Genomic DNA, 23047 nt, shown 5'->3' with positions numbered 1-23047 from the left:
ACCTAGGTTTAGCTGAGGCCTTAGTGTCCTTTTTATCTAAAAACAGTCACTCAACTCTCTGGTCCCAGGTGTAAGTCCTTAAGCCTGATTAAGGTACATCTCCGTGGCGGAAGTAAAACCAACGTAACAAACACACCACACTTCAAAATAAAAGCATGCAATAATAAATAAGGCAAGAACACAGCAACCAATAAAAACACAGCAAATTCAAAGTAAAAGCATGCTTAAATAAAATCAAACTTCCACCCCGTGACATATACACATAGATATTATACATTAATATTGATATAATCTGAACATGTGTCATATATTCAGCCTGTGCAAGGTGTGCTTACATACATACTGTAATATATATATATATATACACACACAAGATATGATATATATATATATATATATATATATATATAATGTATAATAGATACTTGACTATACAAGAAGATATACATACAATAGATAATATCTTATATATTGTTATATAATAATAATAATAATAATAATAATAATAATAGTAATATATAACATATAATATAACTAATAGTAATAACAATATAATATTAATATAATAATATATTGTATAAATATCATATGGTTTATATTAACACATATCAGATATGATAGGCTATATGATGAAGTATATGTTCTTTACAAGGACCGCCCCCCCCAGAAGAAATTACAAGAATAAAGTCATAATACTACGAGGATAAAGTTGTAACATTATGAGAACTGTCAACGTCGAACTTATCAATACGTTAGTTATCAGTACGGTAGGACTGAGACAAACAGCGGCTGCTGGGGTCAGGCTGAGGCTGGTCACGTCAGATCTTGATAACTCTATCGAAGCTTTTTTCTCATTAAAACGACTTTTTTTCTTGAATTATTATAACATTATTCTCGTAACATTACGACTTTATTCTCGTAATTCCCCCCCCAAAACTTTTTTTTTTTCTTAGTCTGGCCCTAATACTCTGTCGTACAAGTGCCCTTGATTGTTGATTGTTGATTGTTTATTTGATGTCTTTTCTATTTATTTAGTATACCGTATTGCCTGTTTGCACCGTGGGTCCGAGAGGACTGAAATTTTATCTGTGCTGCATGTCGTGCATGTATAGCATATTTGACAAATAGAGCTGACTTTGACTTTGACTTGGAAGGATACAGCCATGGCCATGCCACTTAATGAATCTGGAGGCATTTCTTTAATAAACGATTCTTCATACATGTAAAGAAATTACATTACAAGTTGTCTTTTAAATGTTTTGTAAAACTCTATTGGTAACCCCATCAGTGAATCCCCTATAGCTTCACAAAGTTCTTTTGTAATTATCTAGTACGATTTTTTTTCATCATCTGATATAGTCAGAAATTTCAACTAGTCAAGAAATGTAGTCTGAGCTTTTAGTTATTATTTATCAATAATGGGTCCATAAGTTTCTTACTTTTTCACCTTGGTCATAGTATGTTTTAGCCACTTAGTTGTCAGTTGTTTATCATAATTAACTCTCATGATAGATTATGTAATTTAAAGAGTCTCTGCTTTTTAATTTGTGTTAGTTTTCTTATATTCATAATTCTTGCTTGTGCTATTTGGTTTTAGAACTTGTTTAAAAATTAATTATTAATGTCCACAGATACTGTTGCATGTTTCCACTAATTACTACTAAGCATTTTTTGACTTAATTAGTTCCATAGAAATCAAAAAGTAGTCAATGCGTAAAGGAGTTTTATATGAGCTTGAATAAAAATAATATTTCATTTTGTTTCAGTTCTGCTTTCGCCAAACTTTAGTCTGTTTCAATTTGGAGCTCTATCCAACAGTGGGTCAAGGGCACAGTAAAAATCTCTTCCAATAATATCAAGTCCCAAGGCAGACACAATGAGAAATAACTTTTTAAAACACAATGTGTTGTCTTTGTAAGAGCCAGTAAGAGCCATACATATTAAATAAATAAATATTTTACCTTGAATAAAATATCTTCCAGATGAATAGATAGATTAGATAGTTTTTTTGATTTGAAATACTGTATGTAGGATTTACATAGACATGCATATAATTTTCAATTTCTGACAAAAAATGTTACACACTGGACCTTTAACTCAACAACAAACGCTTCCTTCTATTACTGTATATCCTGATGGTCAGCAGTTGCCTTGGCTGATCAGCTGTATCCCCAAGTGGAGTCCCAAGTTTCTTGTGTCTGTGAAAACAACTCTCAGCAGCGCATCATTTTGTATGTATGATTCACACACCAGTGGAGACTACTTTGGCTGTGGGATGCTTTTGTAAAACCTTTCTGGTTCCTGTGGCACTGAGAAAAGATGGATCTTTCTGTTGTGTAGCACTCTAAGTTTGCAGAGGTTGTGTTGGAATCAACAGAAGGCATGTTAATATTGCTCAACTTTGTCCTGACGTCTGCTCGGAGTGAATTTTAGCTTACTTAGAACTACAGCTACTATAACTGTGTGGCTAGCTTCTTGTGCTTTTTTTTCTCGATAGAATAAGTGTTGTTTTAGTGCCAGTCTTGCATCCTCTGTTAAAATATTACACTGCTTGGTTGCAGTTGGTTCAATAAAAGGTATTAACTGAGCACCCATAGTCATAAATAATTCCTTTTTTATTTATTGTATTGAAAAATAAAATAATATACCATCATGTACAGACAATTCTGGCAGAAACTGTTGTTTTACAGTGAAAGCATACTTGTTACATCCTTATGAAAGCAACAGGTCAAATGTCATTTATAATAAGCTTATTTATTCTCTCTCTCTCTCTCTCTTTCACACACACACCCACAAAGTTCTACCTGTGTGTATCCACAAATATATACATCAATTTGTTTTGTTTTTTAATAAAATGTAGAAAAATTGCATATAAAAACATCTTCAAACCACATTTCACAAAAATTGTGTTAACAATCAACAGCAGTGCTCAGTTTGGCAGAGTAAACATTGTGTATATTATGTGGCCATTAGTGGATTGAGCCATGCAAAGAAAACCAGAAACAACCTTTTTAATTTAATTTAAACTGTATTCAGAAAAACAAAATACAAGTCAATTTATCAGTGATTATTTGCTACTTCTGAATGTGCTTTGACTTGGTGTTTTACGCTGGATGTAGGAAAATGTACTGAAAAGATGGAAATGGTCAGCTTTGTAAAAGTGTGTATTTTTTTTCTCATTCAGATTCATAGATTTTATATATTTAAAGAAGGTGAAGAAATTATTCCACAATTTGAATTATTTTTAATCCTCTCTGGGCGCTCTAGACAGTATACTAAGAGTACTGATTTTTCATGCATTAATTCACACAATTTCAGTATGAACAACATAGAGCGTCAATATGAATACATACATTAATTTAGCTTAATACAAAGCCACAGCTGTCATCCTGTCCCTGCAATTCATGGGCACTCGGCTTTTAAGAGCACAAATCTCTGGCTACAGTGTGTTATTTTAACAACTATGTGATTGTAGTAATTTCAGCCTTTTTCTGAATTCATTTTTACGGTTCATTGTACGGTTACATTAAAGGGAGAAACACAAGTATCTCACTTTGTGATTTAATAATGTATTGAGTGTTGAGTTTTGATTTGAACATCTGCTGTTTGGCTTCTTCAACTTTCCATGCGCCCTCTCAAAGAACAAGTTTTATTTCATAACAGCACTTCAGAACACTAATGAATAAGACATTCAACTATTATTGCTTAGACACTTAGAAAAGGGCTCAAAATAAAAATAAATTAGAGCTCACTGAAAGTAATAATGTAATGTGTGTTCTTTTAAGGGTTGTGTGAGAGTCAACACACTCAGTACATTGTCTTAGTAGTTGAATCAACACACACCCCACATATTTTTACTAATTTGTTGCAGAAATAAAAAATATTCTGAAAAAATCACGCTGAAAAGAAAAAGGCTTTTTCCAACAAAGTGTTCCATTAATCAAAGCTATGACTAATGCCTCCAGCAAAATTAATTCCTTGTCAGCATGGCCTTTTTGGTTTGAGGATAACAATAGAAACATTAGACATCTATCTGCAAGACCGTTAAATGATGATGCTATCTGTGAGTAACGTTTTGGGGAAATCTCAGGCACCCTTTTAAGAAAATGTATGAATGTTGTTTAAGAGTTTTGTACAATATAGGTGTTGAGAATTAAACTAGAGGCAAAAGGAATCTAAAGATTTACTATTAGAATTTTTAAAAAAAATATTTTTTTTTTCTTTCATGGCTGCCCATTACATTCTGGAAAATTTAGTCATTGAGTTTCCCTGATTTGGCTAGTAAAATCTAACATAAAACGCAAACAGTACAACTAGTTGAAGCAGTTGGAGAGTTATTTAGTAGGGAAAGTAGACATCTCCTAACACATAAAATAATGGCTGCACTATGTGATACCTAACCTTCCCCTCTGAAATAAAGAATTTCACGCGTCACAGACTCGAAAGCAGAGCGCTCTTTAGTATCGTCGTTCATAAGAAACAGAAGCTTTTATCCTTGGCATAAACATGATAAATTGTTAATTCAAGTGTTCAACGTGTTAATAAAACGCAATGAGCTACAAACTGATGATCTGCATAGAAAACTGGCTTCCATTTGCTTCAACTCTTTGATTTTCATAGGTATCCTTCCCGATAAAAACAACATGCTTGTTAACTTTAAAGTGTAACAGTGATATTCTTTGAACTGGGATTTAATGTAAGATCGACGTGAGGCATCATGAAAAGCCTTGAATAATATACACTATTTGCAGCAAATTTTTAACTCTGGTTTTGTTTGTGCAGAGTCTCTCAATCTAGGTGACTTTGTGGGGTTACTTGTTCTCATTAAGACTGAGTCAAAAGAGAATTCTGAAGGCTGCTGTTACACTTTTGAAAAAACTGTAATTGAAGGCATATCATACTCACATTCAAATGTGAATACTGTCAATACGTGATCGGACATAGTTTAGCTGATGTGAATAAACTACCTCTTTCTAATGTTTTAATACATTTTTTTTTTTAATTTATGCAGTCAACTGACTGCATGTATATAAACAAAAGATTATCTAAGATGTGATGATTATGCTATGTCTTTTACATTCTACAAGTGGATAACTGGTCCACTGGACTGAATACTCCATCCCAATATATTGACTGTTCAGTTATAGCACAGCAATTTTGGAGGCTGCTTATTAAATATATATAATATAATATCTCAATTATGTGGCTGAGGACATCTGTGCCAGGAAAATGAAATTAACAATCTGCTTTCCTCCACCAGTTTTGTAAGTGACTTTAGAGTGTAGTTTTACTGTGTATTTCATAACAGTAAACAACTAACCATTTAAATTGGAAGCAAGTTCATACTGGAAAAAAAACATGGTCCAATTCAGCAAAAATAACACAGATTACATGAAATTAAATTAAATATGCTTGCATGTTCCCAAAAATAAATTTTGCAGAGAGCATTAATTAATCTCTCAGGACATGAACATTATCATAGTTTATTATAATACTCTACCCTGTGAAAAGTGCACAGCAAAACCTTCATTATGCCGGATTCACAAAGGGAACTGCAAGAACTTGAGAGAGAGACCTGCAAATACTAAATGCAGAGCACTCATTAGTTTTCACGAGGAGGCTAAGGGGAGCTTTTTCTTTTTTGAAATAGAAACTCATTGTCCATGCCAAAATGAAAAACTGTCCAATCACAGACTGGGAGGTGGGACCATGGGTGGAGCTTAGTCTTGTCTTTAACGTTAAAAATTGTTTTCTGTGGGCCATCCAGCTGGAGGGACACTACTATTGACTGAACAAATAGTTACATTTGTGACTGAATGCATTTTTAAGGGATGTATTGTGCTGCAAGAAGGTGTACAAACAGACACACTAGTTGACAGCTAGGTATAGTGTAAAGTAAACACAGTAAATGCTTACATAAAAAGGAAAAATAAAAATGTGTCTTCTATTTCTCATTTTTAAATTTGTTTTAATCTGGGCTTCGACTGTTTAAAGAAGGAATTAATAAAGGTAAAACTCCAAACACTGACCAACTTTCCCCCTTTTTGGCATTTTGTGGAGTATTATTTTTATTTCTCTTTTTCTGAACACTGGTCAAATTTGGTCAATGTTAGGCTATGAACTAACAGGTGAAAATTCACAAAAATCAATTACCAAGGAGTAATTTCCTAGAGTTGCCCCTTTGATGGCACATTAAAAAAATGTGGATCAAAAATCATGTAAGAGGGAACATTTTTCTAGCAACCACAGCTTCAGTAGAACAGCATGAGATGCAGGAGAAAAACTCCCACTCTTTTTTGGTGCTAATTCCGGTCACAACCTTCCTATAACACAGCTAACCTTATTAACTGTGTGATGGTTGATACCTTCTGGAAATCACAGGGAATCATAAACGAAGAAACAATTAAATAAGGTGATTACACCAAATAGTAGAAGAAAAAAATACGGAATGCATTCAGTATGATTAAGAGATGTTATATAAAAGGTGTAAAACATTATCCATCTGCATTAATATAACACTTCACAGCAGACAAAAGTATTTTCTAAATTCACTTCCGTCACAGGGAGGTTAATCAGGCTCAGCTATAAAGTGAAAGCGCTACTGGTCCTAGTAGGGAAACTTTGCCAAACAATGATTAAGAGACCAAGGTCAGTGAGTCTACAGAATACCAATCCCAGTGAGTTATTACAGTTAGAGGTCATGGTACTTCCAATGCAGGTTAAACTCGGGATAAACAACAACTGCAGTGTAGGTCACATAGGGATAATTCAATGCTTCATAAAAAAAAAGGCCATTCTGAACTTTAAATAAACATTAAACAAGGGATTAAAGATGGATAATTGATGTTAATCAGAAACTGCAGCTTAAAGGACCAACATTAATCAAGTGAACACATTACAGTCCTATAAATGAACACAATCAGTGTGCCTTGATTGTAAGCACACAACCATAAGAATTCAAAATGGAATGATGAATTCCAACACTCAAACCACAGTAATAAGACACAAATGTGGATAGTATGCTTGTATGTGCATGTGTTTGTGTAAGCGATTCCATGCTTCCAGTGCTAAACAGACAAACTCATTGGTCTAAACTGCATATTCATTGCTCAGGCACTTGTTTTAAGTTATAAAAAACAGAATAAAAATGGACTCCCTCTAACGTTTGATGGACATTTAATTCTGCTCCTTATATCCCAGCATTTAAGGACCTTCATCTGCTTCATGTCTCTCAACTCCATGGTGCAAACCATTTCAGCCAGTTCAATTTCAGGGAACAAAAAGGCATACCACTGTGAACTGAGCTCTATTGCTTTGATGTCAGAGATTGGACGTCATTCACTGTATGACAGATAAAAGGCTTTGTGTATGTGTGAATGTGATAAATATCTCTGGGTCAGAAGCTGGACTCAGGGACTGTCCTTTTGCGTCCCAGTGAGGTTGTGCTGTAACGAGTCCTCTGCAGGGTGCCATAAGAGGGTTTGTCTGAAGTCAGGCTACGTGATGGTGCTGGGGCTGTAGACATCCCATTACGATGCAAAGATGCTGTCCTGCGCATGCTATGCTCCGCTTTGGTGGGGATGTTGGAGGAGCTCTGGGAGCGTTTGATGTCAGCCGTGGTTCGTCCCACCTTCCCATTTGCCAGCTCATCACGATGGCCTGATCCATTAGACTTGCCTCCTTCCACCCCAGTTCCTCCTCCTGCTGTTCCGTTGGACAGTGACAGCCTAGAGATGGTCCTTCTCCCTCCTTCCTCACCTCCTCCTTTCTGTGGCTCACCCTCCTTAGACTTCCTCGAGTCCTTATCCTTCTTCAGGAAGTTACCTTTGAAGAAGGAGAGTAGTCCCTCATGGCTCTTGGGCACGTCCCCTTTCTTGGTCTTAGAGTTTCCTTCATATGTACCGTGGTGTTCCCTATCAGCCCTGTCCCCCTTTTGTCTTCTCAGAGTACCATCATGAAGGCTGGGAGTACTGTAGCTGGGCTGAACTCCAGCACTGGAACTCTTTTTTGTCTCAGTATCCTGGGGAGCTTTGGAGGAGCTCTGCCTCCTGGCATCCTTCTTCCTGGTGAGGGTGTTGCTGCTGGAGCTACTGCTGATATTTGTAATGCTCTCATCTCTTGTCTGGCTCCCCTTGCTGCGTCTCAAGCTGGCTGTCTTATCTGATGGCCTCCTCTGGCCCTCTGGGACTTGTGGATACTCGTCTCCTGCCTTACCAACACAACTTATGCTCCCAAGACTGGAAGATCGGAGATTGGTTGCAGCCTGGCCATCAGCAGCTTCCTTTGTGCTGCGTGGTTCGCTCATCAATGTTACTATTGAATCCTTTGTGCACCGGGGCCGCCGGCCAGATTCCAAGTACTGTACCAGCTCCACAGGGGCAGGATCTTGGACAGATGGAGGTACTGGGTCAGGTTTCCGTCTGTCCTTTGAACCAAAGGACCAGCGGAGGGGAAGCACTTTGCTCAGGGTGTCCTTGGTCTTGCTGGGGGCTCTCATGCTCACGCTGCGTCCCTGAAGACCCCTGATTAATGGCCTGCTCTCAAACCCCCCTAACAATTAAGAAGAGGAAAATGTTTTTGGTTTACATCCAAATTCACCTTTACACAGAATAAGCTACTCAACTGATTAGGGCAAATCCTGGCTGTGGCCGCTTACCTCTTTCCTCCTTAGTACAATTTTCAAGGAAGACTGGAGACTCAGGCGAGTCAGGTATGGAAGATGGGCAGGTGGTGGAAGATCGAGAGACTAGACTGCCTCTCTTACTGTCCCCTGTCAGCCGGATTAGCCAGTGGTCTGACATTGATGAACTTGTGGATCCTTTGTGACACACAGAGGGAAGAGAGAGTTCAGAGGAGGAATATAAACCATAAAAGACTATTTCACCAATTTTGCATTACACTTCCATAACATTGTTGGACTCATGATGGACATTAAAACCAAAAGCTTCCACTGGAGTCAGGCTTTATACAACTTTTGTCAAATGTCATATTTGTCTCTAAGAACTATGTCATGTGTAAAATGGATTCCTGTTTAAAGAAACAATCAAGGGAAAGACACACACAGTGAGATAGGAACTCCAGGTCCATTAGACCCGTGGCAGTGGGGAACAAAATTATTCAAATCCTTACTTAACTAAATATAGTCATACCACAATTTATACTATGGTCTGGGTGATTATTCAATTCTTAATGGCTGCTGGGTTTCCATTAAAACCTGATGTAGGACACCTACTAAGTAGTTCCAGTGAATTTAATGAAAACAAAATCTAATCAACACTGAGTCCTTCAGGACCTCATCCTGTGAACACCACAGGATGGCGACTATAACACACAAGTCCCTACACTGCCACTACGTATTAGGAAGGACCTCAGGTGTTACCAGGGAAACAGTATTATGACTTATAAAAAACCATTAGTTTTTAAATGAAAGCGCACTCAAATATAAAATAAAGGTTATGGTTAACATATAATGTAAAAACCATCAAAACTGTAACGGTAAGTACAGGACTTGAGTGAATATACTGGGGAAAATGTTTGTGTGTGCCAGTATCTCCTATATTGAGCGTACTAATGCTTGGTGTTCTGAGTCAGGTTAATTGACATTAAGTACGTGCCTGTACCAGTGTTGTGAGCAAACATGTTTCTCCCTGCAAAAAGCAGTGCTTTTGTTTTTGTTATTTGTGCCTCCTGGTGTCCCTTAAAAGCATCATCTCTGTCTATCTCTTCAATTAGGAGGGGGAGGAGGAAGCTTACACAGGGAAATGAAAGGAAGAGTAACACTAGTCTATGGTGCAAGTGTTGCACTGGACAGGAAAAAAACCCTTCACTGAAACACTGCACGGCCACTGTAACTGATCTTATGAAACTTTCAGTTCAGCAGGCTGCCATGGAAACAATATCACTAATTGCAATAAAAATATGTCTATGTAAGCATGGCAAAAGGTTTCATCCCGATGCATACATGACTGCCATGATGTACTTCACTTTTGCCTCTTTGCATAGACATAGTGGCAGTTAACATGTGATTCATTGGTCTTAGAAAAAAAAGAGGACAGCAGTTGTAAGACCATATGAAACTGTATGAAACCCATTTGGCTTGACAATAATGCATGTGATTGACAAAGAATCTAAATCTAAGGAATCTGCCCTGGATGTATTGCTTTTAGTGCACAATAAAACATGACTGAGTAGCTCTTTAAGATGATAAGTCACGTTGACAAGAAGCAAAATAAGGTTTAATGGTTGTTAAAAGAGCAGCTTTAAGGCTGGTAGGTTGGTATAGGTAGTCCTATAGAAAGTCAACAATGTTACTTAATGTTATGTAATAATGTAATACTTTAATATAAGGTACTGACTTACTATTGAGCAAATAATTCTATATTCTCCATACTTCTCTATCCCTACTAAACTTTCACAGCTCTATAAAGGGTCTTATATTTCCTCATTCCTGAGCGAGCAATTGGAGAAAAAAATACATTGCAAGCACATGAATTATATTTTAAAGAGAAATTATACGCAACAAAATAATAGTTAGCTTGAGCAGAAAAAAATCTATTCTGTACTCACTAAAAGTATTTGCATGTTTGCTGTTTTGCCATATTAATGTGACCCTTCTCACATATTCACATACTCATACGCCCTCTCTCAAACTCGATCGATGGCAGAGAGCTGCACATACTGTTATTTCTATCTACCTTTTTATCTAGTGGTTGAGTGCATTTTTTAATGCATTTATTGAGTTAAGGTTTATGCACAACACTTAGTACACAGTAACACAGTATGCTGATGGCCATACTGGAAGCTGCAGCTTTTTTTTGTCTTTGATGCTTATAAAGCCAAGACCCGGCTTCTTCATTATTTGATGATTGTGGCCTGCACACTTAATCCCATCTGGGTATGGAAGCACATTATGGATATTAAGCAGATAAAAGCATTAAAAAACATACACCATGTTTTTTTTCTTGCATATATGACTTTCTTGTTTCAGAACTGTGTGCTGAGTTGTGTTAAGCAGTTTCTACAGTGATTGTCAATAGGAATATACTATAATAAGGCTTTTTAGTATGAATCCAGCAGATGTAGAGCAGCATTTTGTAGTATCACAGCTACACTACAGCCTAGAGTCACGCAGTTTAATATATTTTTATACAATATTTTCTAGTGTCTCTCAGTTCTCCCCATTGTGCCTTCAAGCAGGTGTTTTACATTATTGGGACATGATTAATGTATGTGTCATTGGTTTGTTGTAAGCTGCTGTTTAAGTGCTTCTATTTAAATTATTTATGGAAGACCCTTTCTTTGTTTTTGTAGCCAGAATTCTTGTCCCTAATGACAAGGGAAAAGAGGTGGAAAAGAGCTCCATCCGCCTAAAGCAACTAATAGCTGCTACTTAATGTAACCAAGACCAGCCAAGTTTTGTTTTGGAGTAAATATCAGATCTGTGAGCAGCACTATGGTATGCTTTGTGTGTTATGTATTATGCATGGATTCAGAGAGTGAGTGTACAGTGAGAATACAGTGATTTTAAATGTAAGCCACAAGCCCCTTGCAACTCTGAACTTTCTTTAAGGCACGAAAGCCACTAGTATCATAGCAACTCAAAAGGGAGGAAAATCGTGAAAGAAGAAATTCTTCTTCAAAATGAGCCTCTATTAAGTAGATACTAATGTGGTTAACAACAGATTTCTGTATGTTCACTTCTCTCTGGTACGTCAACTACTGTCCCTATATTCTATAGAACCTGGCCAAGTAAAAACCTTAGCCTGCATTTATCTGAAACATGAATACAGTAATTCATTTGTAAAAAGAACATTTCATAATTACATGATGACTGTTAATAGGACATGAATGCTTTGAATAATGGAGAAGGCAGAGCAATGTTCATACTGTGCTCTGTTCAAGGTCTGTTTCAAGGTTTTTTGCTGAGTTACTCATAGGCCAGGTCTACAGAGAAAACAGTAAGTTAATGTTTTATTAATATAATTATTCCTATAGTACTATACAGTGTGTACTCATGGGTTCACCCCGTGGAGAAACAACGTTTATATTCTTACAATATTCTAATACTGAACAGTTACAGTTTTTTTGGGGAGGAAAAAAAAGTGGATTTCATGGTTGAGCAGGTTCAGCAAGAACATTTTCAATGAGTTTGTATGCCCTGATGTCCACACATAGTTAAAATGACTGGTGGATATTAAAAAGTTGAAAAGAATCTGTCAGCTCTCTCAAATGTAACTCTCAGATGGCCCAGTGAACGTATAAGACCTGTGTGTTTATGGTTGAGTAGTAGTGTAGGTAGTACTTTGCTTATGTTTAAAATGAACACATTAATTCAAAAACATTTTGTCGTACTAACAGGCACTTCCATGTGCTTTTTTATCCATTAAAACGGTTTTCCTGTTTGTTAGTCAGTTGATAGCATACCTCTGATGGAGGAACTGGCCGACCATGGAGGAATGGTGTTGCGTCTCTGGTAGAAAAGGATGTAAGCTCCTCGGGTACATACTTCTTCTTCTGGCACCAAGTCTACACTGCTGTCATCGTAGCTGTACCACTGTCCATCCACTGAGTTCCTACAGTAGGCTGGATTAGAAAATGACAGCAAGTATGAACAATGGCCGACTGAACGTACAGTATATACAAAGCTTTAAGGATAAGGCTGACGTTATTTATTATCAGTAAATCCTATGAAGAGACCTAAATTGTCAAAAAGAAGCTTCAATATGTAGTATCACATAAAAACAATGTATATATATTGTATGTATATATAACTCTCTAGTAACCACACACACTCATAGGAGAGGTTTCAGGTACCATAAAAGACAGAGGCAACCGTGCGAGAAAGCCGTCCTAGTGGCGACTGCTCCATCCTCCACATCTCCTGCTGTCTCCTATTCTCCTACTCATTTGCCTCAGTGCTGTATGTCTTCACCGACCATCCCTAGCAATTACAGACCTGGTCTTGCCTCATCTGTGTCAAGTTTCCTATCCTGCTAGCCATCTGAACCCTTCACTTATATACTTGCTGGTGTCTCCAAAAAGTTGAAGGAATGCCATACTACACTAGAAATGGAAATAATAAATAATTATTAAAATCAATTTGAATCCAGACATAGACACAATTTTGGTCCATGCATAGTTTGATCTATAGATAGTTTAAACATGTATATGTTTTCTTCTTTTATCAGTTATTCTGTCTCACATAGAAACATTAGTTCATTTCAGCTTACTTTATTTTATTAGTCCTTCAGCCCCCTGATATATTTTTTCATTGTATTGTTGGCTGATTGTAATTCTGTATGGCTGTTCCTTAAACTTTATATAAGGGTGAGCAAAGGGTAGACCTCATTAACCAAGTATGTCCCAGTGTGGTCTGAAAATCTTCCACACATTGACAGTCTTGCCGGCTGATTGGGCATTGTTGGCAATTACTGGAAATACATCAAACAAGTGGAAGCCTACTTGACCACTTGCAATTACTGCCTGCGTGAGTAATAGATTTGTGTTACTGAGCCAACATCTCAAGGGCATTAGAGACTCAAATTGTGGCCAAAGAGTTGTGTCCAAACAGACACTTAAACTTTTCAAGTCTTTTATCCAAGCTTAAAATACTACTATTTACACCAGTTTACTCCTGGGAGTGCAACGGGCAGTGGGACAGAACGACACTTTTTGTTTTTCAGTTCTCGTGTTTGGATAAAAGAATGGATATTGTGTTTTTCAGTGTTAATCATTGACAGGCTTTTCTTCCTCTAGCAGGATTATTACTTGGTCTGTAGGGAGAAAGTAGAAAAAGAAATATCTGTCAATCAAGAGTGTGTTTTAACACCTTATTAAGTTTCAGCACTGACTATAAATATCAAAGGTTACCAAATAATACAGACAGGATTATGACTAGTATGTTTTCTGCAACTGAACAACACTGGCTACCAGAATGAGACACTGAGATCTTTGCATAATGACTGAACAATGTGACTAAATTACTGAATGGACAAGAAAGGGATTTGTTCAAATACTGCAACACTGTTGCACTACTTGTGATGACAAGGCTGTTCACCATTCTTGTGATTTTAAGATTTGATTGAAGACCCAACAAAGAGAAGCTTAAAGGTCCATTGTGTAGGTTTTAGTGGCATTTAGGGGTGTAGTTGCAGATTGCAACTCCTTTCACCCTCCTTTTACAAGAACGTGTGAGAAAATACGGTGGCTGTAAAATGCACAAAAAAAGGCAAATGACCCTATCTACAGCCAGTGTTTGATTTGTCCATGCGTCTCCACAGATGGTGACCCACAGGTAACAAAAACATAACAATTCCTATATTCAGATATTTATACAAATAATTAAAAACAATGAATATTATATTCCATTTATGCCAATACAGCCTCTGAAATGTTACACACACATTACCAACATTACCAACAATGAGATGAGTCGAAATATATATTTCTTTAGCTTCAACTGTAACATTTAATAAATGTTAAGTTGCAGCCAATTTTATATATATTACCTTAGGCCCATTATACGTTTTAATGGCTGCATCAGCAGATATATTTTCCTCTTTGACACTCCAGGGCAGGGACGGAACAACATCTTGCCCTCTGTGTTGGTACCTAAATTCCAAATTTTTTGATTTCTGTTGCAAGATGATGTTGTTATCCTCAAATTTGCTCATAATTAAGTGTAAAAGAAACTGGAATCCTTCTGTTAGAAAACTATAGTCCAGATGTGCTAGAGAGGAGTTGATATGACCATTTAAACAGAATAAGTGCAGCAGACTGATGTGTTACATCATTAACAGCATCAGCACTATAATAGACTGGAACTGAAATGTTCCATAGCATTGTTTTGTTTGTCCATTCTGGGCAACTGTAGAAACATGGTGGTTCAACACAGTGGACTTTTATTTTAATGTGATTATACACTAATGTAAACATACTTATACTATATATTATATTCCATTTCTTGACCTTTAACAGACAGTTATTATGTAGTCAATAAAGTATTGTATCACCAAATTCCTTACCAGTATAATGTCCTCCGTGCATTCCTCCATGATGGTTACACACAGCGTAAAGGTCGTACAGATAGTCGTGGGGGAGGATCATGTCAGCAGGTTGGTGGTGTTGGCCTGAGGGCTGCTTCCAGGAAGGTGGCCAAGCCCCTAAGTTCAGGTTCCTTATACTCTGACTCCTCTTTACTACATGGGGGGCCATGTCCAAACCAGTCAAGGGGAAACGCACCAGGGTTGACAGCTTGTTCCTCCGTTCGCCCACCTGTTTCAACATTTCTTATTCATATATACAGTAGAAATATTTGCAGGCATGAAAAATAACACACATTTTTATGTGAAAATGTATGTAGTGGCTTTAATGGAAATAAATTCAACACGGAATTTACATTTTATCTGCTATCAAATGAATGTTGCAGAAAATAAAATAATGCATAATACAAAACTATATCTAGTTTATATATACAAAAACTAATCACATGTGGTAGAAAACTAGCTACACAGGTGTCTACAAGGATGTTTGTGTACTTTTGACCACTACCCTATCACAGCATGACTGTTTTCTTTTAATTGTATTAGAAAAAGATAGAAAAGAACCCCATCTGATTGTAACTTTCTGTTGAACTACTGGGTGTAATCGGAAATGATCAGACATGTAAGAAGGCTTGAAGCCACTAAGAGAAGTGCAGCAGCGATTTTCTGCCCAACATCACTCGGTATGGATTTGCCCTCCAAATTACGCTTTAATATTGAAGACCCACTGTCCCTCCTGGGATTGGCATGTTATTATAACGTACAGGTCTGCACACCCCCACAGCCAACTGTGTCATGCCAAACGCTGGCGTCTCCTATGAACATCTATGGCACAGTCAAATAGAATAATCGACTATATTCTAATGCCAACACTGAGAAAAATCACATTGGTCAGTGGAGGGAAATCACAATGGATGGGAGCTTACAGGCAAGTGCCTGAAGGGGTTGGCTAGGGTTTAGCCTGACTGGGCTCAGAGCTCAACATGCTGTCACCTTAGACCACGATCAGTGAGGAGAAGCAGAGGGCTGCCAGTCAAGCACTGGACAAGGGTAGAGGGATAGCTGAACTTAACCTTGGCTGCAGTAATGTTATCTGGTATGAATTCTCCGGGGGGCAGCGAGACAGAAGGTGTTTGGAAGGTGGTGCCAGCTAGATAAAGTAGGGATATGTTTGCCGAATGTGCCAGCTGTGAAATGAAGCACCTTGATAGAAGCTGGACTGTGTCCTTCTGGACGTGGCCAAGGTGAGCAGTGCCATCGGGCAGTGACGTGCACATACATTTTGATGGGCAGTGATGTGTGTACAAAAAGAAAAATAAAGCACTTGCATTTGCATAGTCAGACAAATGGTACCCCATAACTTTGAGATGGAGACACTGATCAGAAAGTACAATATGTTTTAAATAAAGAGAATATTCTATTATATAGTAAGTAAAATGTATGCTATTATATATTTAACAGAATATGATATAACTTTGTTTGTCAATAAAGTTGGTGGAGAGACCAATTATAAAGAGAACCATTAAAATTGAAGGGCCAAGATGTAGCGTAGGCAAAGCAGGACCTTAGCAGTGCAGCAGCGTCCATTAGATGGACGGTAACTAAAACATACAGTGGGTACGGAAAGTATTCAGACCCCTTTACATTTTTCACTCTTTGTTTCTTTGCAGCCATTTGCTAAAATCAAAAAAGTTCATTTTATTTCTCATTAATGTACACTCAGCACCCCATCTTGACAGAAAAAAACAGAAATGTAGAAATTTTTGCAAATTTATTAAAAAAGAAAAACTGAAATATCACATGGCCATAAGTATTCAGACCCTTTGCTCAGTATTGAGTAGAAGCACCATTTTGAGCTAGTACAGCCATGAGTCTTCTTGGGAATGATGCAACAAGTTTTTCACACCTGGATTTGGGGATCCTCTGCCATTCTTCCTTGCAGATCCTCTCCAGTTCTGTCAGGTTGGTTGGTGAACGTTGGTGGACAGCCATTTTCAGGTCTCTCCAGAGATGCTCAATTGGGTTTAGGTCAGGGCTCTGGCTGGGCCAGTCAAGAATGGTCACAGAGTTGTTCCGAAGCCATTCCTTTGTTATTTTAGCTGTGTGCTTAGGCTCATTGTTTTGTTGGAAGGTGAACCTTCGGCCCAGTCTGAGGTCCTGAGCACTCTGGAAGAGGTTTTCTTCCAGGATATCTCTGTACTTGGCCGCATTCATCTTTCCTTCAATTGCAACCAGTCGTCCTGTCCCTGCAGCTGAAAAACACCCCCATAGCATGATGCTGCCACCACCATGTTTCACTGTTGGGATTGTATTGGGCAGGTGATGAGCAGTGCCTGGTTTTCTCCACACATACCGCTTAGAATTAACGCCAAAAAATTCAATCTTGGTCTCATCAGACCAGAGAATCTTATTTCTCATAGTCTGGGAGTCCTTCATGTGTTTTTTGGCAAACTCTATGCTGGCTTTCATATGTCGTGCACTGAGGAGAGGCTTCCGTCGGGCCACTCTGCCATAAAGCCCCGACTGGTGGAGGGCTGCAGTGATAGTTGACTTTGTGGAACTTTCTCCCATGTCCCTACTGCATCTCTGGAGCTCAGCCACAGTGATCTTTGGGTTCTTCTTTACCTCTCTCACCAAGGCTCTTCTCCCACGATTACTCAGTTTGGCTGGACGGCCAGGTCTAGGAAGAGTTCTGGTCATCCCAAACTTCTTCCATTTAAGGATTATGGAGGCCACTGTGCTCTTAGGAACCTTGAGTGCTGCAGAAATTCTTTTGTAACCTTGGCCAGATCTGTGCCTTGCCACAATTCTGTCTCTGAGTTCCTTGGGCAGTTCCTTGGACCTCATGATTCTCATTTGCTCTGACATGCACCGTGAGCTGTAAGGTCTTATATAGACAGGTGTGTGCCTTTCCTAATCAAGTCCAATCAGTTTAATTAAACACAGCTGGACTCCAATGAAGGCTCAGAACCATCTCAAGGAGGATCAGAAGAAATGGACAGCATGTGAGTTAAATATGAGTGTCACAGCAAAGGGTCTGAATACTTATGACCGTGTGATATTTCAGTTTTTCTTTTTTAATAAATTTGCAAAAATTTCTACATTTCTGTTTTTTTTCTGTCAAGATGGGGTGCTGAGTGTACATTAATGAGAAATAAAATGAACTTTTTTGATTTTAGCAAATGGCTGCAATGAAACAAAGAGTGAAAAATTTAAAGGGGTCTGAATACTTTCCGTACCCACTGTATAACTGTATAACTAAAAGGCCACCCATTTACCCTAACTCTTCAGGCACTTCCCATAAAGCACTTCAATGCAGTTTTTCATTAGACCCTCCGACCTTAACCAGTGCCACAAAAGATTCCATAACATTTTTCTCAGCTCATTATTTTCGTGTTGCTTATACATTGTAATTAGTATGTTCAGAGTGGCAGTGTTGGGGTTTGTGTGTTACAGTCGTTATCCTGTGGTGTTAAGGATGCGGCTCTGAAGGACTACACTTGGTGTTGTCAAAGTCAAACCCATAGCTGCTGCAGCAAGCACTCAGGCCTGGCACATGGGGCACCAGCTACCAGGGCACCCTAGTGAGGCACTTAAACCAAACAAGACACAGGGCAGTGGCTGGAGTCACTGCAGCCACTATTTGTGGACGTTTCTAGTGTGGGGACACTAATGAGTGAATGCTACTGTGTTGGAGTTTGTCCCAGAGTATGAGAGGTTGGCTCCAATGTGACTGTGTACTGCAGAGGTTGTTATTGGTGCTCATGAATTGCACAGCAGTTTGAAGTAGACTTTTTGACATTTAGATTTTGACTTGTCATAGTAGGAAAAGCACAGGTGTTACTATTAACATTAATGATGGTGCCGTTCTGTTTAAGTGTCCCAGTGAGCCATGACAGTGTGACAGACAGCCAGAATGCACATCACCAGGGCTCTGAAACTGAAGCTGCTTAAGGGAATTCAGCCACCATTAATAGTATAATTTACAGCTGTACTTTTTCTACTGTGACATGTCAAGATTTCTTGAGACCCTGGGGTGTCCCAATTGCAAGCCACACACGGTTTGTCAACAATATGTATTATAAACTAATTGTCGCAGTATATTGTATGTGCATTTAGTATACAATCGTCTACAGCCATGCTAGAGGCTGAAGCTGTACTGAGGCACACCAGCCCAGCAACATGCTCACAATGACAATGCTAACAAGCCGATGTTTGTGCCAATCCAACCAGAAGATGTTGAGATATTTTACACAAGTTAAAAGAAAAGTCATGAGATCGCCAAAGTCTTTAGGAGACATTGGGGTCCATGAACATCTGTGCAAGGTTACCAATCAATACCAATTCATCCAATAGTTCTCAAGACATTTTGAGGTGGACCGACCCATAGACTGACATTGCCATCCCTTGGGCCATGACATTGATATGTGTTATGACATCTAAAAAACCTAGAAAGTAATCCATCTATAAATCCATCCAGTTGAGATATTTCAGTCTGGACCAAAGTAGTGAACGGACAGATGGACCAACCAACCAACCAAGACTGCCATCACTAGAGCCGTGCCTCTTCACATTGCCAAAAATCTATGTTCTTTACTTTGTTTTACTGACATGGTCTCAATTGGGTGTTAATCAGACATTTTCTTAAGGACTATAGTCTTACTTGGGGGCTCTTTAATGATCGCATGGGTAGTCACAGACAAACTGAAGGACAATTCCTGATAAGAACAGCCTATGTCGTCTGAGTCTACATCAGATAACTCAGACAATACAGAATGGTGAGGCAAAGCACAGTGAGAAGCATTTGAAATGTGTGTGTTGGAGGGGAAGGAGCAGTGGCAGGTAAATATTAATTAGTTCTATTGTTTGTTTATCTTCCTGTAATGTGTCGGGATTTCTCTCTCTATGGAAAGACTTAGCAGAATGTTTAATGCTGAGCTGTCTGGAAAAGTTTTGTGGTTAGAACGTGGCCCAGCGTTTAGTTTGTGCAGCACCTCTCATTTATCTAAGTTGTACTCAGCTGCATTCATTTACGTTCTGCCCTTCAATTAACAGCCTGAATGAATACAACACCACTTAATGTGTGTATGTGTTCTCCCTCAGCTCTAGGTAGACACAAACTTGTTACAGATGGTGACAGAAGATATGTGGGATTGACTCTTTACTGTCCAATGATGAAGAGATATGTTATTGATTGTATTTTGGAGGCAACATTCCCATCTAACTGGGCAACAGCCTGCCCTCCAATCTTATCTCACCTCTGCCTCATCCTCTCGAACTGTTATAGCCTGAATCCTTCAATCTACAGAATATTTGATGCAACAATGAGTATATGTATATAGGCAGCTATAAATTCAATATGGACATATGATTACCTCGTAAAGAGACCACTTTGCAGCTCACCTACCTGTCGGAAGCGCTTGAGATGAAGGATCAGTATGTCAGGGAGAGTCCACAGGCTCATCTTCACCATGCCCTGCTGAAGCTGCTTACAGTGGGGACACTTCCAGGCATCGTCTGGGGCAAGCTGGAATCAGTGAGTGAATCAATCAATTAAACGGTTATACAAATTACATAAAACTGTGAATTTTTTACTTCAGATGGATTGTCCTTACATGGAAGCAGGTGTTAATGTGTTTTTCATTAACTCTGCCCTGATCTGTGAAGTTGGAACTAGAGTTTTCTGGAGTGGAGTTGGTCAAAAGAAGGCAAAATGTGAAATGTGTTTGCTGCCTCCGTTTCTGCTTGCTTTAGAGGCTCTATACTACTTAGGTCACCTGTGTTTGACTGACATCTTCCCACTGCTTACATCTTTCAAGTATGGAAGAAAAGGACTTTGTTTGCATTTCACAGTGCTCGGAGGAAGAATGAGTGACTTCAAAAAAGTTATTGTTTTAAAATGAACTCATCCAAGTCATGACAATAGCCCTTAAGCTGTAGCAAAATCCTGCCTATATCAAATGTCAGTGATCCCCAGTCTACACTAGTCTCATGGCTAATCATGGTTGCTGTTGCTATGGCTATAGGCAGGGCTCCATTGCCTCTCTCCAAGAGTCCAGGGGTGATCATGAAATAAATTTGCTTCTTTCAATTCAATTCAATTTTATTTGTATAGCACCAATTCATAACAAAAGTTATCTCAGGAAATTTTTCAAAGAGAGAAGGTCTAGAACATACTCTATATGACCCAAGAGTTCCAACCATGAGCAAGGCCTACTTGAAAAACTTCCTTCAAAGAGGAGGAAACCTTGGGCAGACCCCGGCTCTAGGTGGGTGGCCATCTGCCTCGCTTTGTCTCCTGTTGGTGTGTAACTTAAAAGACCTATGTGTAGGGTTTAGTGGCATCTAGCTGTTCAGTTGCAGATCAAGCTCCCTTGTTTCTCCTACAACCGCAAAGGAGAAACTACGGTGGCAACGAAAAGTGTGAAAAGTGCAAAACTGCGTATCAGGAGTGTTTAGTTTGTCACTGCTAGATTCTACATAATCCTACACACTGCTCTTGTAAGTCTTCAGTGATAAGGGAATTCATGCTGCAACCAAGGAGTAATTACCTACAGTGAATTAAGTGGTCTCACTTCATCCAGATCACCATCAATAAAACTCATAACAAAGATGATAAAAAAACTAACACACACCACACATTGCAAGAGCCGCTCATTCAATAAACAAAAAACAAAAGCCTGAATATTATATATATAATATATACATATATATATATATGTATATTTCTCAAAAAAAATTGTAAGCGCTCCAACCCAGCCTTCAGTCAGGGAAAAAGTGTAAAAATTGAGTGTGGAGACACAAATCATTTAAACTAACAGTTTTATTCCATAGATATTGTGTGTGGGATATCTTATGTGTGTGATAAGACACAGGAGAGCCAAGAAAAGACAATGGATTGGAGATTGTTATGGCTGACACTCAATGGACAGAGTTTAGTGGAAAAAGCTACATTTCAAAAATATGAAATGTTGTTTCCAATCTTTTTCAGTATAAATGAGGTAAAGACTGTGTCCTTTCCAGGGACTGACTTGCAGAGAGTTTTCCTCTTGCTAAATGAGCTGACTGTGACTGACATACTGAATCAGGTGGCAAAAGAACAATATAAACCTCACAGAGACTGAACCGTGGTGGAAAATGTAGGGTTTTGCTGGAGACCGGCTGTTTGAATACAAACACACAATGCAGATTCTTGTACAACAGGGGATAGGGGACCCAGTCAGCTTCCTTTGTGATTTTATATGAATAGAGATGAAATCATCAGAAGTACAATAAGCCTCAAAAACACAACAAGGACGCTCTTGCTGAGACAAGAGGCCATTCCAGATCTCTACAAATAGAAACCTTCTTAAGATTTGTTAAATGTCTATGTTATATACTATTAATTAGGCAAACTGACACAGAAGTTTGGCCCTTTTTCCTTCTAAATCAAAATACTAATAGATGAGTGAGTGGATATAAATGCGTGAGAACAACAGATAGGGACAGAATGAAGATCCTTGACTTCAGTCTATGGCAGTAGAGACCACACCCCTGCCCCCTTACTATGTCAACATTTACATAATTAATTTTTTATTCAACAAAATTTAATTGTGCCAAGAATAGTATTTCACGAGAGGAATAAATTTTAAGTGATGAGCAGCTGTTCGTTAGATCTGACTGGCTGTCTGCACTTTGGATGATCACATTTGGAGCAGCCCCCACACGGCACTTGAGCTCTCCCTGCTGTGCAGCAGTTAGTTATTACACTGCACTTCCGTTTCACAGGCTCATTTCAGTCAGTAATTGGTGATGTTTTTACAGTCCATAAATTCACGGTGAGCAGGGTTGTACGCAATCATTACGGCTCTGAGTTGTCATCACATTTATTGGTCATGACAAAACTAATGTAGCTTCCTTCCTTGTTTTGTACAAATCCTACCTCTTATCCTCCAAGGCAGTATCATCATTATGTTTTTTTTATTATTAGTTTCTAGAATTTATTTGTCTGTTATTTTCTGAAACAG

General features: G+C 38.4%; 1 protein-coding gene across 1 annotated transcript in view; it reads right to left on the bottom strand.

Annotated features, from left to right (window-relative positions):
• Positions 1 to 2597: 2597 nt before the first annotated feature.
• Positions 2598 to 23047, bottom strand: part of usp43a (ubiquitin specific peptidase 43a) — a 106148-nt gene continuing 85698 nt past the window's right edge. Inside the window, exons 12-16 of the mRNA XM_051384193.1 lie at positions 20449 to 20568; positions 15024 to 15273; positions 12424 to 12582; positions 8657 to 8818; positions 2598 to 8550 (exon numbers count right to left, since the gene is read on the bottom strand). Of these exons, the coding sequence (XP_051240153.1) occupies positions 7397 to 8550; positions 8657 to 8818; positions 12424 to 12582; positions 15024 to 15273; positions 20449 to 20568 (1845 nt within the window). The 3' untranslated portion in view covers positions 2598 to 7396. The remainder of the gene's footprint in view (positions 8551 to 8656; positions 8819 to 12423; positions 12583 to 15023; positions 15274 to 20448; positions 20569 to 23047) is intronic.

The sequence above is a fragment of the Dicentrarchus labrax genome, unplaced genomic scaffold, assembly GCF_905237075.1.
Source record: "Dicentrarchus labrax unplaced genomic scaffold, dlabrax2021, whole genome shotgun sequence".
Classification (NCBI taxonomy): Eukaryota; Metazoa; Chordata; class Actinopteri; family Moronidae; genus Dicentrarchus; species Dicentrarchus labrax.
This window is presented reverse-complemented; position numbering and strand designations above follow the sequence as displayed.